Source organism: Puntigrus tetrazona, chromosome 5 (genome assembly GCF_018831695.1).
Source record: "Puntigrus tetrazona isolate hp1 chromosome 5, ASM1883169v1, whole genome shotgun sequence".
NCBI lineage: Eukaryota > Metazoa > Chordata > Actinopteri > Cypriniformes > Cyprinidae > Puntigrus > Puntigrus tetrazona.
The window spans coordinates 10,408,591-10,433,693 of NC_056703.1; the positions used below are offsets into that span (position 1 = coordinate 10,408,591).

General features: G+C 37.7%; 1 protein-coding gene across 1 annotated transcript; it reads left to right on the top strand.

Moving 5' to 3' along the window:
* Positions 1-44: 44 nt before the first annotated feature.
* rorb (RAR-related orphan receptor B) lies at positions 45-25,103 on the top strand. The gene is made up of 10 exons (XM_043238899.1): positions 45-297; positions 15,490-15,575; positions 16,323-16,464; positions 16,599-17,018; positions 17,126-17,247; positions 18,469-18,601; positions 18,728-18,835; positions 19,499-19,609; positions 19,804-19,916; positions 20,037-25,103. The coding sequence occupies exons 1-10, from the start codon at positions 291-293 to the stop codon at positions 20,193-20,195; spliced, it is 1,401 nt and encodes a 466-aa protein (XP_043094834.1). The 5' UTR covers positions 45-290; the 3' UTR covers positions 20,196-25,103.

Below are 25,103 nucleotides of genomic sequence, written 5' to 3' on the forward strand. Positions count from 1 at the left end.
GTCCAATCCGGGCTGCCGTAGCCTGCTGCGCGCTCTCCCGAGCGCTCGCGGAGGCAGTGAAAACCTCCGGTGGGTATATGCGCTCGCAGATGTCATGTGAAACCCCGCATGCTGGCCTTACCGCACAACTGAAGAGTCCGAGCACCGCTTCTCGCACCTCTGGAATGGTTTTGCACAGTAGTCTCCCTCTTTGAAGAGACCAAACTTCACCACCGAGGATTTTGTTTTTTTACTCTGGTTTATGTTTGTTTCTTCATGACTGACGCGTTCGGGAGCGAGTCGCCACCACTATGCGAGGTAGGAATACAACTGTTTGTGACAGCTCATTTGAATAATCAAGTATAGGGTCTTTTTCAGTTCTCATCCCACAGTCCTGTCCCCGCAGTTTGTCCATCATCCCCGGTGCTGTCTGTTTCGTAAAGTCAAACCAAAGTCAAGTGGTTCATACGCGGTCTATGATACAGAAACGTGACTCATTAATGTGTATGTGGAAAAAATATATTTGTTTTTGGTCAGCTGTGTTTCATATTCATCGGAGCAGAAGATACTAAAAGATAAAACTGTAAACCGCACATTATTACCAGTTTAATGTTAACGTAGACTTCAGTACTTCAACTTTACTCCAACTTTACAAACGAATGCTTTTAATTTATGCGCCTATATGAAGACGTAGCGCTGAGTATCTTACTTAAATCTTGGGCGTTTCATTTAATTTGCGCGCACGTGAGAAATTGCAGCTTCTTTTGACGGGTTAGCAGGGGAAAGAGTTGCACCGAAACTTACCCGTGTTATTTTTATTCATTTATTTATTTAAGAGACGTGTGGGTAGTGTTTTAAAGCAGACCACCACGGTGTGGGTAAAGTGGAGTTGGTGTGCGTTCTACTGACCCATTTCCGTCAGTCAGGCGCCGCTGCGCGCTGAAAGCGTCGAAGTGCAGCGGCAACGTCCGCGCGAGTCCGGTTGATACGCTCGTGGAGCAGCGCGCGCTCGGCCCATCCCACGCGCTCTTCGCGGACTCTTTGCAGTCACACCTGTAATAATCCAGAATTTAAAAAAAAAGCAGAGGTGTTTGTAGACTTCAAAAAATACGAATGTGTTTCAATAATAACGTGTAAAAAAGAATGCGGCTTGGACCAATCGGAACACTTAAGTTCATGTCGTAGTTTCACATATTTGGAAAATATGTATATTTGCTTTTCATGTCTGCTGTGGTAATGTTATAATGATGTTTTAATTCCCATTTTAGATCGCGGATGCTAATTTGAAATGTTTTTTAATATTTTTAAACATTTAAAAATGTCCAAAATCACGTTCGTGTTGACAGTTCACGGCCAGGTCTTTTTCATGGCATTGGAATTAAATTATTATAGATTATTATAAATACATAAAAATGTTGAACTGCTAATTAAATACGAACAATTGTTTGCATCAAAACGTATTTTGTGTCAAACAACTGATTGGTTCAAATACATATGCATTTATACCGTAAGCAATCTTCAGCTGTTTTTTTTTTTTTAAAGCAATTTTCGTTTCATATTAAAATATGTAAACAAATACAACACACAATGCACGCGCATTACATTACACGAAACAACGCGTTCTGATTTTTTGTATGCCGACTTATAAGAAGGCTGTCCGTTATCTGTGAGGTTTTAGGCAGCTGTCTCTTTCGCCTTTTCGTTTGGAAAGAAGTAAGTTTAGTTCGCGTGCCCTGGGAAACACCAAAAACTCAGTTCTCCGTCTCTGTGTCACGCCCCCAGAGCACCTCTCTGCTTCTCTTTCTGTGCCCCAGAGGACCGTGTCAGAAAGAATCACATCAGTATCAGGGGCCTCTCACCGACTCTCCGACGCTGGCATCAGCCTATAGCGCGGGCCTTTTCGAATAATCCAACTTCTTCGCGAGCTAATCTTCTTACAATCTTGTAAAATATCCAATTACTTTTTGGGTTTGCATGGGCATCAACGAACACACGAGCCTGATACAGAATTTTAGACTAAAGTCTACTTGTGTTCTGTCGACAAGACGGAAACAATTGCTGTTATTTGTTTTAATTAGTTACGGGATTAATCCGTTTAAAGGTTTTTTAATTATTATAAATTTAGCTTTTTATAGGCCTATTTACGCTGCAATTTGTGAGTCTCTCCGGCAGAAAAAAAAACATTTTACTCGGTATAATGAGAAAAATAAAATACCCTAAAACTGTTGATTTAGATAGGCTAATAAAAATGAAATATAGTTATTAATAATTTCTAGTTAATGTTGGGTGTTAATTGCAACACATTCATGTTTATAATTAATGTATGTGTTTGTTGATTCCACTTTTAAGCTGATTATGGACGTGCACAACAGAAAGTTGTTCTTAAAGGGCCAGTTCACCAAATCAAATAGAACTCATCATTTAATCAGGTTTATGTTGTTTCAAATCTAAATGACTTTTTTTTCCTTCGGTGGTTCACAAAAAGAGATGCTCATAGTCACCATTCAGTTTCATTGCATCTTTTCAATCAAGACAGTGATGTTGAAGGAGGCTGTTATTCTACCCAACATCATCTTTCACGGAAAATATTATTTTAGAGGAATTCTCCATTTGAAACAGCTATGATTTTACTTTAAATATTAATTTAATCTATTTTGTTTTATACTTATTCCTTTCTGGGTTTGCGAATATAAAATATTAGTTGCACATATATTTATAAGAGGTAGAAAATTATACTAAAAGTGTTTTTTATTGACTTGCTTAACTAGTGCACTGGTTAGTTGTTTGTTTGTGCGTTCGAGGGTGTCATTTGTGTACTCATAGATGTGGCCTATTGGTCAAAACATTTATCAGGTTGCTTCATTGATCAGAGATGGACTTGCAGTGGGTTCCAATGCATATATCTGATGGACTGTGGTACCCAATCTAGTAACTCTAGCTCTACATCCGCTCTAAACCTTGTCTTCTCCATTACAGTGCACGGTGCTGCTTCGGGGCTGGTGTTAGTTTTCCCACAACTCTGTCACACGCAGATCACGTTCAAACTGCATTCGTACGCACACACATACACAACACCTCTTGATTGCTTGACCCTCGTTTGGTTATTTGTCTTTTAAGAACAGCAAAGGAACGTATTTGGCTTGCGTGCACATCATACCTGGTCATAATTTCCACAAATGTCTCTGCTCGTTTCAGTTCTTGCTGCACCCCTGAAACTCTGAGCCGCAGACACAAAGATAGACAGTTACGCATGAACTCCTAATGCCAATAGCTTTTAGCATCACATTGGCTTCCAGAGTGAGAGGCCAGCTCTCCATCGACCTGCTTGACGTTGCGCGGCTCAGCTCGCAGAAGAGCAGGATCAATATGCATGGCCTGCTCAACCATGAGCTCGATTCCAACTGTAAACTAACATAAACAGCGTATATAGATATTGCAGTTGTGTAAACCGGAGGATCCGTTTGATAAATCCCATCATTGTATGTGTGTAAATATATTTCTTACCTAAGAATTTTTTTTGTTCATATAAATGTTTTTTTATATTGAAATTCTGGGGCGGATCAATAAACACAGCATTGTTTGTTTGGCTGACACCATACACATGACCACATCGCAGACATGGATTACGCATTGCAAATCTCTAACCAGGCAGTAGGCCAATAATAACTAGGTAAAACTAGCAATAACCAGCCGCTGTTGCTACATGCAGTTTTTTCAGTGCATTAAAAAGACAGTAACGTCTTGGTATAGATATAACCGTGAAACTGTGATGTGAGTCTATCTGAACTTTCACCAAGCCAAGGTTTATATTTGTACTAATATCATCTGGTCAGTTGTTCGTTGTAGCTGCTAGTTTTTTTTTTCATTTTGCTTTGCTGACTAATGGCTTGTACTTACGTAACCTGTGAAAGATTACGCAAAGAAAACCAAGAGATGTAATCCCCTAAAGTGAGGCAGAAACGGAGTTGCACAGCCAGCACAAACCTAATCCATTTAGTATGTTGCGTTCTTTATTCTCCACTCAGTTTTATGGGCCTTTACGCGTTTAATAATGAAATCTGGATGCAACATGATTGTAGATCCGAGTTTTCCTTCTAGCTGAGTACATAACGTCAGCCAGATGTCTTGACATCTATTTCCGAGTGTGAGCGTGTCGGCTTTTGTCCCCTGTAGTGTTTTTGTGAACGCGCCTTTCTTGAGTATCGACTGAGAATGTGTGGACTAGAGTGTGTCATCTGTTTGCTGAGCCCTTGTTTGAGATGGTTGAGTGTGCATGAGAGAGCAGCTCTGAGAGGCTGAACTGTAAGGCTAAACATGTCCGTTTAATGTTTGCATTTTGCCCTCCCTGCGGTATTGCAGCAGTGGCATTTCTGCATGTTTTCTCTGCTTTGCTGCGCGTCGGATTTATTAGTTCTCTTCGACTTGTCTCACTCTTCGCTAGGTGTTCATTCATTCAGTAATGTGCGCTTTGGAAAGTGGCACCTGGGGCTTTTGATATGGTGCAGGAGGGAAGCTGACATCACTGACATCATTCTCCAGCATGACAATGATGTTACATGCTGAACTTACGGTATGAATTTCAGAGTCTTTTTTTGTCTGTAGGGTTTTTTTTTTTTTAATCATGCTGGTTTCGTCCAAAAGTCAGATTCGGTGTGATATATAGTGTCCGGAATATAACATACGAGGCTTAATAGGCTTACTGTTCCACCTCAGGCACGGAGGAAAGAGAAACTTTGTCTTACCCTTTAGAAAGAATTAAAACACATAGTTATGTAACACTGAAATCGGATCCAGAGTAGAGCTTTCTCTCTCTCTCTCTCTCTCTCTCGTTCTCCTTGTGTGGTGTATGGGTCGTGTGCCCACTGCTCACCGTTAGTCTCCACTTCTTTCAGTTTCAGTTGCATCAGAAAATCTGTTTGCACAGACTTATTTTGTCATACATGTCAATACAGACATGTCCACAGCAGGTTCCATAGAAAACACACAAATAGTGGGGTCCAAAAGTCAGAAACTACTAGTGCAAGTACTTTATCTCCATTGTTTAAAACAAAATGTTTAATTACTTAGTTATCAGCATAATTGTTGTGATAAATTCAACTGAAAAAAAGTATTTCTACATTTTGTCCTTTTAAGTTTGTGTAAAACAAGCAAGAACATTGCCATTGATCAAGAGAATCAGATGGTCAATCAAATTTACTTATTAACAGCCTGTTTGTTCATAATCCGTATTCATTTCCTTTTTTGTTAAATCTAGTATGTTCAGCGACATTTAAAGTTCAGTTAATATACACAGAAATCTCATTAGCTCAGATCCATTGCACCTCCACAGTCCTCCTCTGTGTTTAAAGGGTCTTGACTGCATACGCACTCGTACACAGCGAACTCTTTGAACCAGGTTTTTAAAGCATGCTAATGTGATTATATCTGTTTTAGGAATCCTCTAGCAAAATTACATTAGGAACGGCATTGAGAGGAAATGTCGAACAAAAAGGTGCGTAACAGAAATACTATTTGTGCAAGCTTTTGAAACAGAGGCCCTTGAAAGAGATTTAGATGAAGAGCAAGAATGATCTTAGAGAAAGCTTAAGGATACTGAGATGGAGTGATCAAGGGAGATGAGAGAGACAGAGAGAGAGAGAGAGAGAGAGAGAGAGAGAGAGAGAGAGAGAGAGAGAGACTGCGCTCTCAGGTGAAGAGAGGCCTTTAGATTGTGATCAATTTGCTTCTTTCAGAGAGGGGCTCCTGGGGCCACTTTGGGGAAGGACCTCGTTACATGGAATTAAATTGTGGCCTAAGGCGAGCTATTACCATCCCGTCCTGAGAGGAAAGCTGTAAAGAGGCATGCAGAACACACACACACACACACACACTGCGATACACCAACATTTAGAGAACAGACATTTTGATGAATATCAGGCCAATTTATGACTATAAATATAAATCTATATTTAGCTGCTGAAAGCACCAGACATTTCCATACACTTATAATGTGATAAAAAAAAAGTTGTGATGTACCAAACTAATAAATGTATAAGTACAGATGAAGTTAGCTGTGTGAAGCGTTCAGGTAATTACCAAGGGTTTTTATAAAAAAATAAATAAATAAAAATAAATAAATAAATATATATATATATATATATATATATATATATATATATATATATATATATATATATATATATATATATATTTATATATAATCACTTCATTTCAAAACTACCAAGTGAACCATATTTCAAGTTAGCCAACAAAATATTTTTCACAGTGTATGCTTTCTAATGCATTAAATGTGCTAAACTCCTTGACTATTTTTTTTCTTCATTGTGCATTCATATTTACTTCTTTTGACCAATCGTGTAGGATTATGTAATTATGAAGAGAGAAGAGTGAGAGAGGACACTGTCCAAACACCCAGATATGACACAGCTATGTTACCCTTAGGCTGAGTGACTTACTAACCCACTTTAACAGTTTACACACACAAACACACATACAACACACAACCCATTGGGCCACAGATACAAACCTTGTTCTATGAAACCTCTGCGTGCTACAGTATACTGTAGCTTTCAACCAGAAACAACCTATAAATTCTCATAAACAAATGAAGCAATTAGCTTACTAGGTGTGTGTATATATATATATATATATATATATATATATATATATATATATATATATAATAAATATAGCCTAATAAAGTGTTTTGTGTCATGTCTTGCTGATGGCTTATTAGAGTGAAAACACTCATTCATTTCAACTTTGCACATGCAGACATGCACACATACACACAGTCAGTGTCTTAAAGAAAGTTCAAAGGTTGATGAGGTCAATGAGGCTGTGTTGGTGGAGGGCGGGCAGGTCATGAAGGTCAGACTGATGGAGCCTGAGTCCTATTGTGCCTAGTCAATGGTTACACCCACAGTATCAGAATTGACTTCCACACAGTTTCTTAATTCTGTTTCTTTTCTTTTTTTATGGCTTCCAGCAGTTCAGTTTTGTGAATGTCTCTGAGAGAAAAGATGCAACTGTTCATACTGACAGCCATAAAATGATAGGTGGTCACGAGTCTCTGTTTTGTTTGTTAGTAGGGGTTCTTGCTTTATCTCACTATATAGTTTAAGTGCATGTGTTTTTCACCTCTTAGAGAAACACAACAGGTTAATAGGCTAAAAACGAAATAATATTCAAATTGATACTGCTACAAAACTCTGGCAATATATTACAATATTTCCTTTTTTTGTTTTACAAATGGTCCCCAAAACAAGTTAAAATTCATTTTTATGATATACTAATTAGCAAATATATATGAATTACTCAGAACATATAATGTGTAAACAAAAATACAAATTAAATATGTAAATTAATCTTTATTTTTAATCTTTAATTAGTTTTGTTATGTTGTTTGAGAACTTGCGTGCAAAGTTCTTGGTTTGTGCATGTTTAGTGAAAGCTGAGAGGACAAAATGAGGAAAAACACTCATTTTGATTAAACGTCTTCAGTAAAGTGCAAGCACTGCTTATTCAACATTTAGTTTCTTTCGTGGTTGCTACAAAGTGTAATTTGTTAAGGAAAGCTAAACATTTGATTTTCGAATGAAAAAAATACCTTATATTTTTTGATGTTTACCAAGGCCGTACACAAATATCAGATCATATGAGAACGATTTCTCGTTCAGCATGTGATGAGTAATGGACTGGTAAAAATGAAGCTTTACCATCGCAGAAATAAATGTTATTTTAAAAAACATTAAACAAGAAAACAATTACTTTATATTGTAATAATATTCTACAATATCAATGTTTTATTATATCTTATAGCCTTTTTGAGCACAAGAGACTTTCAGAAACATTAAAACACTTTTGAATGATATGAGTAAACAATTTACCATATTTCCCTAATAATGATTTGCAATAACAAGCTTCGCTATTGCAGTGTACAGTGACTGGTTGAACATGTATTCTGTAATGTAAGATATATGTTGTTTTATATTCTTCAGATGTTGGATTTGTGCCAGCGTGTCCCCTTCTGTAGCCTCATTGAGGCAGCCAATCACATCTCAGATCAAAGAAGCCTGAGTCTGGCACAGCTGATGACAAGTCAATGGGGAAATGCCTGCAGCCTCATCAACAAATACATATTATGCATTAGAGATAAAATCCCAGCAAACTGTGGCACATACAGTAGGGAGCACTTTCTAACAGTCATTCTTTCATTCACACACATATAGAGATGCATATACAGCCAGTTATTTTATTTGTGCTGTGAAACAATGAATGAATGAATGAATGAAGCATTTATATTTAGTAATCACATAAACATTTCGTTTACATTATATATGTTTGTATACTGTATATATTTATTATGCACATATAAATACAAACACACATATATATTTAGGGCTAAAGATAAATATATATTTAATATATTTCTATATAACATAAAATATAAGAATATCAAGTCTATACGAGTATATAAGTACATACATGTAAATATTTTCAAAATATATACTTTGTGTGTGTATTTATGTATACATAATGAATTTACACAGTGCACATACATGTTATGTAAACAAAAACTTATTATTAATCTTTCATTTTGGTTTACTAATTTTCTTTTGCATTTTTGCTATGCAAGTGTTTGATTACCAATTTTAGTATATGAAGTTAAACTTTAAAAAGAAATGTTGCAGCTAGCTTTAATTAAAATTGTATTTATCAAATTTTTATTTTAGTTCAATATGTATATGTTTAGTTTCTGTTAACTCTAATAACTGTGAGTGGGGTAAAGTTATTAATATTATTGCAACCGTCTTTGTTTGACATAACATAAACAAGGCTGTCAGAGAGGCATCTGAAGGTCAGTGGTAAAATTAGCCTATACGAGCATAGAATACAGTGTGAGCAGGTGGCACAGATGGCTTCACCAAAATGACCTGAAGTGTACCGCAAACCCAATTACTATATGATAATCTATAGAGCGGGACATGCAGAACACATGCATCTGAATGGATCATTAAACAAACCTGGGTTTCAAAACAATATATGCTAATAATAATTAGCTCATTTACATGACTTACTTGAACCGGAATGCTAAGGATTTCACGTCAAGGATTATATCAATGAGCCAAGAGACTGTCCGGAAGATTAGTTATGCTGTAGGAGTTTCATACGGATGGAGTGGGTTGTTTGGCTGTTCGGCTGAACGTAGAAAAGCTGGTCTCTTGAAAGCTTGAAGACCTGATAGTGCTTTTTAGTTAAAGATAATGCAGGTGGTCAGATACATAAATCAAAATATTTTAAAGGACCGAGTGGCAAAAAAAGAGGAATAAAAGTGGATTTCCCTGTGGAATTGTCCTAATTATTTTCGTAGCAATACACAGTGGGATCAATGTTGAATCAGAATGCTAATGTTGCTGACAGTGAAAGCTGTTTAGTAAGTGCCCAGGGCCTTCATCTCAGAGTCCTTCCCTGAAGGAAACAATGTAAAACATAGATGAACACCACATGCTGTCGCAGGCTGCCCCTCTGCAACCACTCCCCCTTAGGCCACTGTCAATCTGGACAATGTGCCACCTAATGTTGACGAGCTGCCATTACACCGACCTTCTCACCCCAGCTCACTCCTAGACCTTCAAAAACACACGCACTCTTCCGTCTGCGATGGACAATCTCCAGAATTTCCAGTGCAATCGCGTCCTCTAATGTCTGTCTGCATGAAAGAAACATGGATTGTCGACATGCTCACAAGTGTGAGTGCTGAAGATAATCTCCCACCTACACGATGTATTAGTATCACTGTTTAGCATATCCCAACAAGGCTTTGGAATATCATTGGGCCTGATGCCAGATGACAAAACAACATCTTATCATATGCATACAGGCAAGATTTACAACAAAGACTTCAAATGGCCTTCCATCTGCAGGCTAAAATTAAAAGACGGCGACATTATCAGTACATTCACCTGAAGGAATGCTGCAAACAAGGTTTGCGGGTATCATTGAGGCAACTGACAAATATCATCAGCATCATTATCTTATCAAACTTGTACACAAAAAACAGCAACACACACGAAAGGAAGCTGTTGGTGCATTACTCTGAAGTTATATATCCATCACATTTTTAAGAGAAAGCACAAGTGATTATGTTATCATTTAAATTATGAATTACTACATTATCGCATTGTGGGTTATGTTGGTGCACATCTGTCATCCAGACAGCTGCTATCGACACCAAATATTTATTGGTGTTCTCCGGCGTGTACGGGTGTGTATGCGTTATAATAAATTAAGTTACAGGGGTGCTCATATCCACTTTAATGAAGCTAATTAAAGAACTATTTAGAGAGAGAGGGAACTACTCCTGGGACAGAAAAGAGCTTCATATCATTAGGAATCAATTATACAATCCACGTGTGTGTGTGTGTGTGTGTGTGTGTGTGTGTGTGTGTGTGTGTGTGAGGCTCTTTTTTCACTCACAAATTAAAGGACTATTTCACAAAAATAAAATAAAAATGAACAAATTCTGTCATTATTTACTCATCCTGATGTTGTTACAAAGCCATATGACTTACTTTCTTTGGTTAAACACGGAGTAAAAATGTAATATTTGAAGAACATCCTGACTCCTCTTCTCCATATAATGAAAGCGAATAAAGTTGTCAAGTTCCACAATGACCAAAAAAACACTTGCATAATGTTTTCATGCATTACATTTCAACTGAAGCCATATAAAATTATTGTAAAGACTTTTTATGAATAAGACTATAATAAAGGCTATTATCGTATGTCCTCAAAAGTCTTAAATATACTCTATAGTAAAAAGTGTTTATATGTATTAATAATACATTTATTACATTTTAGATTATTTATTAACATATATACTGACATACTGCTTGCTGATATAAAAATGATCAACCTTATAAACTGTATATATTTTATTTATAATTTTTTTGCATGATTGCACGATCTTTGAAAAAATATTAAAAGTCTTTAATTACAAGATATTTAAAGTATAGCTGAAGTATCCTTGAAATCATTCCACTTTAGCACAATAAAATATACTTCAGTATATCTTTAGTTGGTCTTCAGCACTACTTCTGCACAATTAAAGTGCATTAAGTACAACAATTAGTTGTTTTAAATGTAGCAAGTATACCAACAGTACAATTGCAGGGTATTTTATTAAGCACATAAGCATTTAATTGTATATGTGGTTACCTAACATAAAATAAATGTATTTCAGATTTTCTCATTGTTAACCTGAACTTCTTAAACCTGATATGGGTGCGCTGCTAAGTTGCACTTCCTTTACCAACACAATAAGCTTAGAAACGTTTTTCCAAACGAGCCACTAAAAAGCGCAATGGCAATTAATTAATCATTAATTAATTGCATCCCATAAAGACTACATTTATAGTGCTTTTTCATTTCACACATATTTATATGAAAAGTTTTGGATAATGAGGGTGAATAAATAATGGCAGAACTTAATTTTTTTTCGGTAAACTACTCCACACTCTTTTATATGTGCTGTACAAACATTATTTATGCATATATTTCTGCGTTTACTTCCCACTCAGTAACTTGTGTGCAGCTAAACTGTGAGACTAGCATGTGCGGTATTCCTCAGCTCCTGTCTGTCCTCGGCTAAGCCTGCAGGGCTGAGCTCCTCTTAACCATGGAATCGCCAGCACTGCACTCCCTTTCTTACGTAACCCTCTGATAGGCCTAACCCTTATGCGTAACAGCGGACAGCCTGCGAGAACAACCACATGCTTGTTTCTGCGCAATAATAGCGTGGTTTATGAATGTATAACGTGTACGCTAATTCTTATTCCTTGCTTCTGATGCTTTTCGACAGATGCAAAATGCACATGTATTGGTGTAGTTAAACAGAAAGCAAATTTGCAAATCTCTAATGGTTTTAGCCACACTAAGATGTTAAAAATCTAAAGAGATAGTTAAATCCATCGCTAACAACCCTCTAGGTTTTTCTATTTACATATTTCATCTCATCCTTTTAGGTTTTTAATCCCTTATGGAAGTCAAATCAGTATAGGTACCACAATGACAAATGTGCAGCGTCGTTGTATTGGTAGGGATGGCGATGACATCATGTCCTGTTGGAATGTCACAGTGGTGTGGATGATTGCTTTGACAGGCAGACTATACAGGCCTCCTACCCACAAACCCAGGGAGGCTGTGGTCGTCCTGGCAACAGTGACACAGACACGGACGTCTCCTTATTTCATATGACAGGTCTACACACACAGGCCCTCTGGCCATTCTCACACAAACAGACACATCCAATATATTCATTCAGACCCAAACACACTCATACTCAACCCACAAACCATTTATCAAACACTGAATATATTTTCTTCTGTAACGCAGTCGTCGATTCAAATTTTGACTTGATAACAGTAACTAATTCTAACAAGGCATAAACGCACATAGCATGGCTTTTTTATCGATGGTCAATACAGCCGTGGCCTTGCAATCCAGCGCCCTGATTTTAAAGTGCTATAAATAACTTCACAGCTGTTGTGTGCAGTTTAAGGTTAAAGGAGTTTTTTCCAACACCATTTTTGTATAAATGTGTTCAGGTTTCTATGTTCATTTGACCCAGTTTGGCTCTGGCACTGGTCAAAGTGGGTCACAAGAGGACCGGTCCAGTGTTCAGAGTCTGGGGCCAATGGCGAAGGACTCACAGTCCTCGTTACCACACATAAAACCTGAAGATTTAAGTACCAGTGCATTTTACACTGCTGAAAGCACCATTCTGTATTATTTGGCCTTTAAAGTAAGGACAGGGTGTGCTAGTTTTTCTTTTTGAATAACTATTTTACACGTCTTACTGTGTCACCGCAGATGGTATTATTAGTGTCTCAAGATGCAGTGATTAGAGAATAATTAATAGTCCTGAAGAGCCCTAAAAGTGTACATAACTCATTCTAATGAAGTACAATGAAAACACTCGGGAGCATTCTTAAGTTTTGATGCAAAGCAGATAAAGGTGCAGTTATTTATATAGGAATATTTTTGTGGTATAATGTCCGTAACCGCATCCATCCATCCGACTTTAAAAACAGTACTATCAAAACCAACAAAAAAACATAATATGCAAGTGCTATGACAAGTCTCATTTTGCTTGATGTAAAAGTAAAAGTAAATCACAGATAGTAAAGTTGCCAAAAAGACATTGAAATAGAAATATATGGAAAAAATTTTTTACTGAGGTATTTTTTGTGGTTGTTTCCTAATTTAAAAACCATTAGTCTAAGGCTGAACAACCTATCCCAGCAGACCACTAAAATGTTCTTTCTAGATTTTTCCTGTTAAAACATTTAACTACAATGTTGAGCGTTGAACGTCACTTGACCAAACCCAGAAAACAGGTCTTTGAAGCCTTGAATTTGAGTAAAATAACTTCATATTTAACAAAGCATATGCAGAACTCTTGAACTAGAAACGACGAGACATGTTTAACAGAATACGTAACCAGCGGAGTCAATTGAAGCTGACATTGCCATGGAAACGACCTTGCTTGTGGTCCCTGTAGTTGAGGGTCATTGAGGGCAAACACCCACCCCCATGACCACCAAACCCACAGAAGCTGTGGCTTAAGTGTGCTATAGTCTGAGACAGAAAGAGCTACAGCCCAGACCTGCCGCAGCTTAACCAAACAGCACTAGTTAATGTATATGTGTATGTGTGTGTGTTAATCCCATTACATTGCCGAGGTGTTTATGTGTGTACATTTCATTTCATATATGAATGAAACGAAACAAAACAAATTTCACAAAAGCAAATATTCACTTATCATTCATGAAACGTGTACGCATAGTATAAATACAAGACACACACTGTTCAGCCTGTAATATATACACTAGTCAGCCTGTCTGAGTTTCTATTCTCACAGTCAGATTAGCAGCGCACACACATAACTAGAGATGCACTCACACTTCCAAACCTCTGAGCTTCACACTGCCGTCTCGAGTCAGGTGTGTGTTTGCGTCTACAGTGCTTCTGTCTGAAAATGAAGACAGATGTTGTAGGTAAGAGGACATTTCTGGTATAAAGTGGTCTTAGTTTGTTTCGCAGTTAAAATGTTCACTTCACATTCAAGCAATTACAGTAATATTTCATTTAGCTCTTTTATCGCAAACTGCTGCTCTTAATAATGAATTTGGCTGAATTTGCGCTTTTAAGTATTTTGTCATTTTTATTGGTAATTTCATTTTTTTTAAATGTGTTATCAATTTCCTGCAAACTGCAGAAACTCACAAATGTACAATTATGAAAAAAGTTATGTAAAATTATTGCACATATTTATATGTAAAATTTAACCAATCTGGAGTCACAGCTCAGATGTTATTTTGTTTAATTGATTTATGTGTATAAACTAATATTACAGTTCAATCTTAGAGCATGAAACGCATTATTGACATTATATGACTTTATCAACATTGAGGTCAGTTTTGGTAAGTGGTACTGTTTTTGCATAAAGCTCACTTAACAGTTCTTCTGCTTCTAAACTATCTTCTGAGACTGCGGCTGCGTTTGTATTTGTTTCATTAGCGAGCTGCTTCGACTAATTGAGTGTTTCTATAGTCCTTAAGAAAACAAAATTTAAATGCAAATGTACGCGAATAAAATTACTCATAACAGTAAGAAGTACCGCATTTGTTCTGTTTTGGACATTTTTTGTGTCATCACATAGGCAGATGTGAATTTGCGTTTCAGTGAGGAAAGATTAATTGAGAATTGCTGCATCAGATAAGCCAGTTGCGAGCAGGAGAACAAGCATGTGTAGAAATAATTTAGGATTAGATTGGGTGGCTAATCTCTTTATTGTGAGTATGCAGTCTCAGCAGGGAGATGGGTTTCTCTCTCTGTCTTCCTCTCCCTCACTCTCTCTCTCTCTCGCTCTCTCTCATTCTCTCAAAGGTTTTCTATCTTATTTTATCTTTTCTTTTACATTTTCTAGTGACACGTGCAAGAACAGAAGGGAAGGTTAGAGCTGAGCCTCACGGCCATATATTTGTATTTGGTTCCTCATTAGACAACTTGCCATATTCTGGTTATGTAATTCAGTGTGTAGCTTGCTTTTGCCTTTGCCTTCGTACATGTGCGAGGTTACTGTCATCAAGGAAATCTCTTGAGCATTAAATGGATAATGGAAGAAGACATTTTGACAAAAGCACTGGTGAGAAGCCATTCTGCCGAACCTGAGAGAAATGCATCAAGGGGTTTGGACTTTGATTCACATCTCTCAGCTGGTCTGTTTCTTTTTCTGTCTTGAAAGAACCACACATTACAAAATGTCAAAGTGTCGGGACACAAATTTAAAGGGTACATCACGGTCCACTCTATTTTGCTCTTAAAGTCAAGGTGGCCATTGTGTCACCTGAGAGGAGCCCTGATATGCATCCCACAGTCTTTATCAGGCAAATAAAGGCATATGGTTATGTAACTGTATTTTTGTTCATTTCTGTCTGTTTTCAGCCCAAATCGAAGTCATACCATGCAAAATCTGTGGAGACAAGTCATCAGGCATCCACTATGGAGTCATCACATGTGAAGGCTGTAAGGTCAGTGGAAGATGTGCCTGTTTTTCTGTGCATTTGTTACTTATCATCCAGGTTTTCCTGTCATCCATGGACTTTAGCAAAAAATCTGCACAAAAAAAAATCTATATTTTCTTTTAGAGGAAAGCCATGTAAGCATTCTTAAAACAAGATAAAGTTATCCAACGCAGTTTAACTCTTAACTCACAACTTAATTTCAAAGAATAAACCATTAACAATGATAGATTAGATATATTATATATATTTAATAATATAATTCATTTTATGTAGGGGTGCCTTTCAAATCACTCAAGGACACCCTACACTCCTAAAAATAAAGGTGCTTCATAATGATAAAAGAACCTTTTTGTTTTACAAAAGGTTCTTTGTGGCAAAAGAAGGTTCTTCAGGGTAAGATATGAAAGGTAATAAATAGATGTTTTTTTAAAGAACTTTTGACTAAATGTTTATTTGTGGAGCAAAAAATGGTTCTTCTACACCATCACTGTGAAGAACCCTTTTAAGCACCTTTAGTTTTGAGAGCGTATAAAAATAATGCACAACAATACACAAAAGCAATTATCATATTTAGCACATTTACCATAATAAGGTACAAATTACTACTAGTTTAATACTTTAAAAGTGCATATAAATACCTAAAATGTACAAATTAGTACCTTTGGTAATAGTGACAGCCCAGTGACAGTTTTGTATTGACTAATATTTATGCATGTTACGTATCTAAATGTTCTGTTGTTGTGTCCACTGTAGGGTTTCTTCAGACGCAGTCAACAGAACAACGCGTCCTACTCCTGTCCCCGACAGCGCAACTGCCTGATCGACCGAACAAACCGCAACCGCTGCCAGCACTGCCGGCTTCAAAAGTGCCTGGCACTGGGCATGTCCCGGGATGGTAAGCAATATATTCTTCTTTACAAATGAACAAACTATTCAGCAGCTTGCTTGTCGACAAGCTGGATTGATCTGATTGATCACCGTAAACCTGCACTGATCTCATTCATTTTCTTTCGCCCTCCTCCATATCAGCTGTTAAGTTTGGCCGCATGTCCAAGAAGCAGAGGGATTCTTTGTACGCAGAGGTTCAGAAACACCAGCAGAGGCTTCAAGAGCAGCGGCAGCAACAGACGGGTGAAGCGGAGGCCCTCGCCCGTGTTTACTCTTCCAGCCTCACCAACGGCCTCAGCACCCTCAACCATGAGATTGGGGGGACGTACGCTAACGGTCATGTCATAGACATGCCCAAGGGTCAACCCAACGGCGCACCCGGAGGCTACTACGGAATGGACTCCACACAGGCCAGCCCGGATCAGTCAGGACTGGACATGACTGGAATGAAGCAGATCAAACAGGAACCCATATACGATCTCACCCCCGTTCCCAACCTTTTCACCTACGGCTCCTATCAAGACAGCCAGCTAGCACCTGGAGTGTCTATGGGGGAATTAGGTACAGAATTATGCTCACGGTTCAAATTGAAAATGCTTTCTAGCAAACACATTTATATTGGTTGCAAGACGCAGTGGTCCTATATTCCTATATTTTTTCTTTACCAGACCGAATTGCACAGAACATCATAAAGTCCCACCTGGAGACGTGTCAGTACACAGCGGAGGAGCTTCAGCAGCTAGCCTGGCAGACGCACTCCTACGAAGAGGTCAAGATGTACCAAAGCAAGGTGCGAGGTCACTCCCTTCATGAGCAAAGAGCTCAGTTTACATGATTAAACACTTGCTCTGTCTCAAGTCGTACAGTCATTTACATGCTTTTACACCTGGTGCTGACTCTCACATCTCTCGCCCTTTAACTCCGTACTTGGTTCCCTCTTCATAGTCAGATTGCACGCTTGAGATCAGAGTTCATTAGAGTATCTCAGCCCCCTGGAGCTGATCCTATCCAGCTTTCTCACTGATACGGAGAAAAAGAAAAAGCGAGAGAGCTAACGGATTTAGCTAACGAACACTCAAAGCACAATAGGGGAGGGTGCCAGACGTACTACAAGCCCTCTTCATTTCCCTGTGTCAAATGGATTATGGGTAATTACCGAGAAGCCCTTTGAAATAGTGCCTATGAAGATTCGCTATACAGGGAGAGAATTGCAGAGCTCACAAAAGCAATTTGCTGATATCACATTTTCTGTATTCTGTGTGCTCTGAAAGGATGTTTCATAAATGGGAAACTACAAATTCTGCCCTTTTTGTCGCGATTTTTCATGAGTACTGAAAATTTAGTCATTACTTTTTAAAAGTAAATTAAAAGAGTCAGAGTGCACTCTTCAGAAGAGATAGGTCTACATTAATTCAGGGAAACTGCTTTGTTCCAACTCCATTTTTTAAATATATTAGCAATTTTTATTTGGCAAAGTTGCATTAACTTGATCAAAAGTCATAGTAAAGATAAAAAAAAAATTTAATGAATAATGTTCTTTTGAATGTTTTCTTCATTAAAGAATCCTGAAAAATATGACCGTTTTCACTGATACACTGTTGATGATGATGATAATAATAATAATAAATGTTTAATGATCACCAAATTAGCAGAATGTTAGAATGATCAGAATGATTCACAAAGGATCAAAAGTCTACTGGCTACTAAAAATATGTACAATATGTAATTATATTTCACAATATTACTGTTTTACCATGTTTTTTCATCATATAAAAGTAGCCTTGGTAAGCATAGAAGACGTCTTTAAAAAGTCCTGACTTCAAACTTTTGATCCCTAGTGGTATTTGTGCTTTCTTGAAATATTTTTGAATTATAATAATTCAAATATTTTCAATGCATTAAAAAAAGTGCAATTACTGCAATTATTAACAGAGAGAAGCATGCAAGAATTCATCCTGAACACGTCACAGATGACAAGCTTATGCATGAGGCTTATGTGTGTGTGTTTCAGACACGGGACGTGTTGTGGCAGCAGTGTGCTATACAGATAACTCATGCCATTCAGTACGTGGTAGAGTTTGCAAAGCGCATCACTGGCTTCATGGAGCTTTGCCAGAATGACCAGATATTACTACTTAAATCAGGTAAGTAACAGCCGCTGCTAAATTCTTTTGTGGCTCCACACTATGAAACAGAATGACCAACAGTACATACACATACCATATTGCTAATTACGACTGGTCTTCTTAACACTTTTCTTTCATACTCAGGGTGCCTGGAAGTAGTGCTGGTCAGAATGTGCCGGGCATTCAACCCCCTCAACAACACGGTTCTGTTTGAGGGGAAATATGGAGGCATGCAGATATTTAAAGCTCTAGGTACAGCTACTTCCTTTTTGTCTTGTATTTTCTGCATCATTTACAAAAAGTACATATGTGAAATGGTTAGTTCACCCCAAAATGTAAATTCTGTCACTAATTACCCTAAAGTTGTTCCAAACCAGTTTCACCTTCATGCTTCTTTGGAACATAAAACGTATTTTTGATGAAATCTGAGTTTTGATGAAATCAAGTAACTAAAATGTTCAAGGCCCAGAAAGTTAGTCATCAAAACAATCCACATGATATTGTGCATGTGTTGTCAAACTCTCATAAATGCATAACCAAGAAATTGTTGAATAAAGTCAATTATTATTGTTTTCTTATACTAAATCTATTCTTGTTGCTTCATAAAATTAAGGCTGAACCACTGATGTCACATGGACTAATGTAATGATGTTATTACTACTTTTCTGGGCCTTGAACATAGTAGTTGCATTTTTGTCTGTGGAGGGTCAGAAAGATCTTGGGTTTCATCAGAAATCTCTTAATTTGGGTGCTGAAGATGAATAAAAGTTTTACTGGTTTGTAACAACACGAGGGTGAGTAATTGCAGAATTAGAATTTTTGGATGAACTAACCCTTTAATAATACTGCATTAAATGTAAATAATTATTAATAATTTAAGCTTGCAATCTGATACACTGTATTGACCTCCTGCAGGCTGTGATGACCTGGTCAGTGCAGTGTTTGACTTTGCCAAGAGTCTGTGTTCACTGCAGTTAACGGAAGAAGAGATTGCCCTGTTTTCTGCTGCCGTGCTCATTTCTACAGGTCAGGCCTCAACAGCACCTTTAGTTGGAACGTAAAGATGTGCTCAATGAGTAATAATGTTGCCAAATCAACATTTACTATCTTTATTTAATAAAAGTACAGTCTGAGTCCTATACATAGAAGCGGATTTCTCAGCATTCCCGCAGTGTTTTCACACCAGCGGATATTAAAAGATGATTGTTTTGCATTTCTAGACCGGCCGTGGTTAATGGAGCCCAGGAAAGTGCAGAAGCTACAAGAGAAAATCTACTTTGCCCTGCAGCACATCATGCAAAAGAACCATCTGGACGAGGATGCGCTGGCCAAGGTAGGACGTCTCAAGTGACCATGACACAGTTCAAGCAGGGACTGATCACATGACTGATGTACCTCAAATAGATCGCTGTTTCATCATGTGACCCTTATTTCTCTGTACCCCGTTCTGCAGCTGATTAGCCGGATCCCCACGCTGTCGGCTCTGTGCACCCTCCACACAGAGGAGCTTCAGGCCTTCCAGCAGCTCCACCCAGAGACGGTTAACATGCTGTTTCCCCCCCTCTATAAGGAGCTTTTCAATCCTGATGCCGCTGGCGTCATGCCCAAATGACCGCGCACGTTCACACGCACACTTCGCAAAGTCTTTCATTCAACAACCGGAGGCGTTGCAGAGGATGAGCACTGTGTCGCAGCATCCGCAGATTTTGCAGCCACAAAAAAATGAAACTCTAGGAATGTCCTGCACTTCAAAAATCCAACTCAATTTCACCGGTACAGTCATAAGAATGTATATATGCGCCAGCAGCAAAAGGCGCCTTCCGTTTGACCAGAAATGTACAGACTTTAGGACAATTTAAGCTGTCTTTAAATTGGGTAAGTTAATTTGTTTGACTTTTCTCGCTCTCTCTCTCTCTCACTTTTTTTATTTTACACAAAATATTGTTCTATTGAAATGAGAAGGTGGGGAGTGCATTCGAAATTATAATGTAGTCTTTCTCTAGTACAAAGCGGTATTCCAGTATTAAATCTTGTTCTGTTAATATTTTAGTCATAATTTAAAAACAACAGTGGTCTGAAAGACCCGTACCTTGTCTAATTGTAATTTTTCGTATTTGTTTTGTAGTTTTACCTGTACAGAATATGTGAAGTTGAAACTGGTATAAGGTTAACGGGGGACTAACTTTGTTTGGCCACGTTTAAAAGCCTTGTCTGGGCTATGTAGATATGTATAAACGCCACCACAACAATAATCCTACAACTAAGGATTTTGAAGTGGAAAAATAATTGATAATAATTGATACTTTTCCATACAAAAGTATAGAGATATATATTTTACAAAAATTGTATGGCCGATTACCATCTTGTCAGTCATAGCTGCAGTTTCTGTAACTGCTAAAAAAAACAATCTGGTCAAACGTGACTTCACGGAAAGCCCTCAGAATTCTTTGAATCTATTATCCTGTTTGCTCTAAATGCCTCAAAATGCTGTTTTTACTGCCACACTGCCAAAACTAATATAGCACTACTGTAGTTGAGCTGCAGCTGTTTGTCTGGGAAGACAGGAATCACTAGTACAGTACATGACCATTTACTGCCAGTGATAAGAAGTTAAACGTAACTCTTTTCTGCCACATTCATACATCATTCTCTGACTTTAGCAATAATGCCCAGGACAGGCTGGGTCTGTGGTATTCTTAACTTTATGCTAAATGTAAAGCACTCATCCTCATCAATTTATTAACTGTTTTTTGGACAATGCATAATTCAAGGTAAAAATCAGTCAGTTGCAAAAATTAAGTTTTATAAAGAAACAATCATGAAATTTAAGTAATAAGGTGGAGCTGACTAAATATTTTTTTTATACATTCTATTGGAATTTTAATCATGATTTAGAACTAATCCTGAAAGATCACAATCAATTAATTCCTATATAAAACTAAGATCCCAGTGGATAAACTGCAATTTTACATGTTCTTATTTATGTATTTATTATTTTATTTATTTATTAACTTTTTCAACAAAAAGTGCAACATTTAGGAATAAAAAAGGAATATTGTTCCAATTCGGTAATTGTCTTTGGATCTACCGGAACAATTTTAGAAACAATCTGAGCAAATATGACAGCATTACCAGTCATTCTTAAACAACCACAGAGAAGTTTCCTATAATTCAATATTGCTGAGCATCCTTAACTTGCTGTAATCCACTGTTTGTAAAATCTTAATGCAAGTGGGATATGACAATCATCTTTGACTACTCATATTGCAGGATAGAACCACAAAATGCAGCTACTATAAATTAGGGTACCTATTAATTCTACAAAGGTAGTTTGGGTTTGGACCCTTTCGGTCCAAGGTAAATCTTGTAAAGTACCAACTCATACCACCAGGTGGAGATACTGAGAGAGCTTTTCCCCCTTCTCTTGACCTGTACTCACAGGATGTAAAGCCATATGTCAGTTTCTTATGAAGGAAAAAACACAAACACGCAAGCTAGGAGTTGACATGCGGTTATACCGATCAGTGAATTTTTAGTAGGTCTTGATGCATTTATATTTTGAAATGCACTTGAAAGCACTTAACAATGAAGGATTAATAACTACAGATGGTATTGGTATTAAAACATGCACAAATGTAGTCTGCTGAGAAGCAATTATACTACCTGTTCAAGTCCTCCTACTGAACCAAACGCTCTCAGCCCAACTTTAGGGAATGTTTCCAGTTCCTTCAGTGTCAGTTACCTGTTCAAGACAATCATTTCTGGGTGCATTTTTTCTTGGCACCCATCTCAGGGACTTCTCTTTTAATGTTTTTAATAGAAAGAGAGTACTATTTAAAAAAAAAAAAAAGGACATTTTTAGGGAATAAAATACAATCACAGCGGTTTCTTCACATACAAAACCAACCCAGACAAGGCTTTGGTGTGTGTGTGTGTGTGTGTGTGTGTGTGTGTGTGTGTGTGTGTGTGTGTGTGTGTGTGCGTGTGCGTGCGTAAAGCGTATACCCACCGTTGAGAGGTGAAACAAGCTTGACTGTGGAGAAGGCCTCGCCGCACTGCATCGCTTGTTGCACATCCCAGCAAAACAGCTCTCTCTCTCTCTCTCTCTCTCTCTCTCTCTGTAAATATCAATGTGCAGCAGTGTACTAGCAACGGTGCCTGTGCTCCAAATTAAAACGTTGTAATTATTAAGCATCTCCTGAAATGAAATGGATTTTATGTAAGTTAGATTATTTATACAGGGCATGAATAAGCTGCTCTCTATCTATTTCTATGCTCATTACAGAAAATGGATTCAGTCAGAAATCATTTTAAACTTATGATGAAGGTTTTTTTTTCGTATTAGACTGTGAATTGAGGGCGAGAGGAATTTGTATCTATATGAGAGGTTCAACACTGTTAGGTACTGTAGCAATAACTGGAAGCATTTACTACAGTCATCTTTGCATTCTAAGATTATTTTTTATTTTATTATAATTATATTATTATTAGCCTATTGTTCAGTTATTCTTGCATGCTGGTTCATAATAATGAAACCTTTGGGCTTTTGTGTTTTCTTATGTGTTGCTGATGGAGGGTGGGCAATGGGGAGGGGGTGGAGCTGGGCTCGGGCTTTTTATTCTGAATGTTTCTGGGGTGTTGACGGAACTCAACACACCCTGTTCATTCTTTTCGCGCACACAGACATAAGCACAAAGTATTTCTTACTGTGTAGGAATAAAACAAGGGCACAGAAGGTCAAAACGTACTTTTACTCAAGCGCGCGGAATCAAAGCTTAAAGACGCCGGTGGTTACGCACTAGGGGCGTTATGGCGGGAATTTTTCCATGAGGACAATTCTATTATGTGGGAGCAACAGTTAGTTAATGTCTGTTTACTACAACTTACCCGAGTAATAACATCTGGGGTTCTGTCAGATACATCTTGAATGTAACTTTATCGCCCTCGTGAGGTTTGTTGTAGCCGCTAAAACCAGGGCTGTCCAAACTCGCTCCTGCAGGACCGGTGTCCTGCGGAGTTTCGCTCCAGCCCTAAATCAGACACACCTGAAGCAGCTAGTCAGTGTCTTACTAGGCATGTTAGAAACTTCCATGCAGGTGTGTTGAGGCCAATTGGAGCTAGACTCCGCCGGACACCGGCTCTCCAGGACCGCGTTCGGACAGCCCTGCGTAAACCAACGCAAGGGCTCGCGTTGGGAGTGCGTCGATTAAGCGCTTGCGTCTGCGTACTTTGAGTATGTGTCAGCTCCTAAAAAAGCGACCCCGTACCAGCAAACCAGCTATAAGTATAATTAAAAAAATGTAGATTTGTGCATCTTCTGAAAGCTAAATATATAAGCTTTTCATTGATGTATAGAAAATACATTTGTTAGGATGGGCACATTTTGAAACTATTTTAAAATAGAAAAAAAGGAAATTCAAAATATTGAGAAAGTTGTCGATGAATGACAAGTACTTATTACAAAAAATACAAAAAATGCTCATGGAACATGATTTTTAGGCTACTTCATATTCTAATGAATACAAATTTGATCCATACAATGCATAGTTGGCTATTGCTGCAAATATACACATTATACCGATGAGTGGTTTTGTGGTCCAGGGTCACATATTAGCAGTCTCTTATACTTCCGCTAATTGAGTTATATCAACTACATTAGTCCTACACTTGAAATGAAGGAAACGTGTCTGTGTGTGATTTTGAGTGGTATACCCACATGTGACAACAGACGGCTATTCTACTGAACACTACTGATGCATACTACACATTTCAGTTTTTCCCCTTTTCTTTTCTTAAATATTTTGTTAATTTATGAATCGGAATGTGTCTGTCTCCCTCGATGAAAAAACAACAACAAACAAAGGTAGCATCTGTTACCAAAACCCTTAAGACTGTATGCGTGCAGCATCTTTTTATGTACTAAATATGTAAACATTTTTGTTTTCAAGTGCCATAGCTAGTGTGAAGTGAAGCTGAATGGCATTACGGGGTAGATGCTTTACTGTATAAGTTGTTTACTTGAGAAGCAATCAAAAAGTGGAATTCAGATGCAAGTGTGAATATTCAAACAACCAACTGTTTGTTGTTCATGGAGAACGGGCTCTGATTGACAGAACTTTAGCGCATGTCCACAATACAAATAAAGCACATGTAGCATGGGAGGGTGGGGGCTTCTGTTAACTTGCCAACAGTTTGAGTGTGTGTGTGTGTGTGTTGTATGTACTGTATAAGTGAGTTGGACTGTAAGACAGTATAGAAATGAATGGTGAATAGCACTTTGTGTGATGGACTGAATACGTATGCATGTACTCGTTTGAGTCTGGGGGGGTGGGTTGAGCTTGATGTGCAAGCATTGTGAAATGGACATGTCAAAGTACTGGTTAATCGAGACCTCAAAGTGTCTCCTCCATGTTGTATATACTAAGCGAAGGACTTAAGTGATTTTTGTTAAATTCTATATTTTATGGCTTTTGTAGACATTTCTTTGTGGGATAAAAAAAAATAAAGAAAATTTTATGGA

What these genes read in the sequence shown, in the direction of transcription:
- rorb (XM_043238899.1), top strand. An exon ending in ACTGGGCATGTCCCGGGATG is followed by an intron (nt 16,465 to 16,598) that starts GTAAGCAATATA and finishes CCTCCATATCAG; the next exon opens with CTGTTAAGTTTGGCCGCATG. An exon ending in AGTGTCTATGGGGGAATTAG is followed by an intron (nt 17,019 to 17,125) that starts GTACAGAATTAT and finishes TTTCTTTACCAG; the next exon opens with ACCGAATTGCACAGAACATC.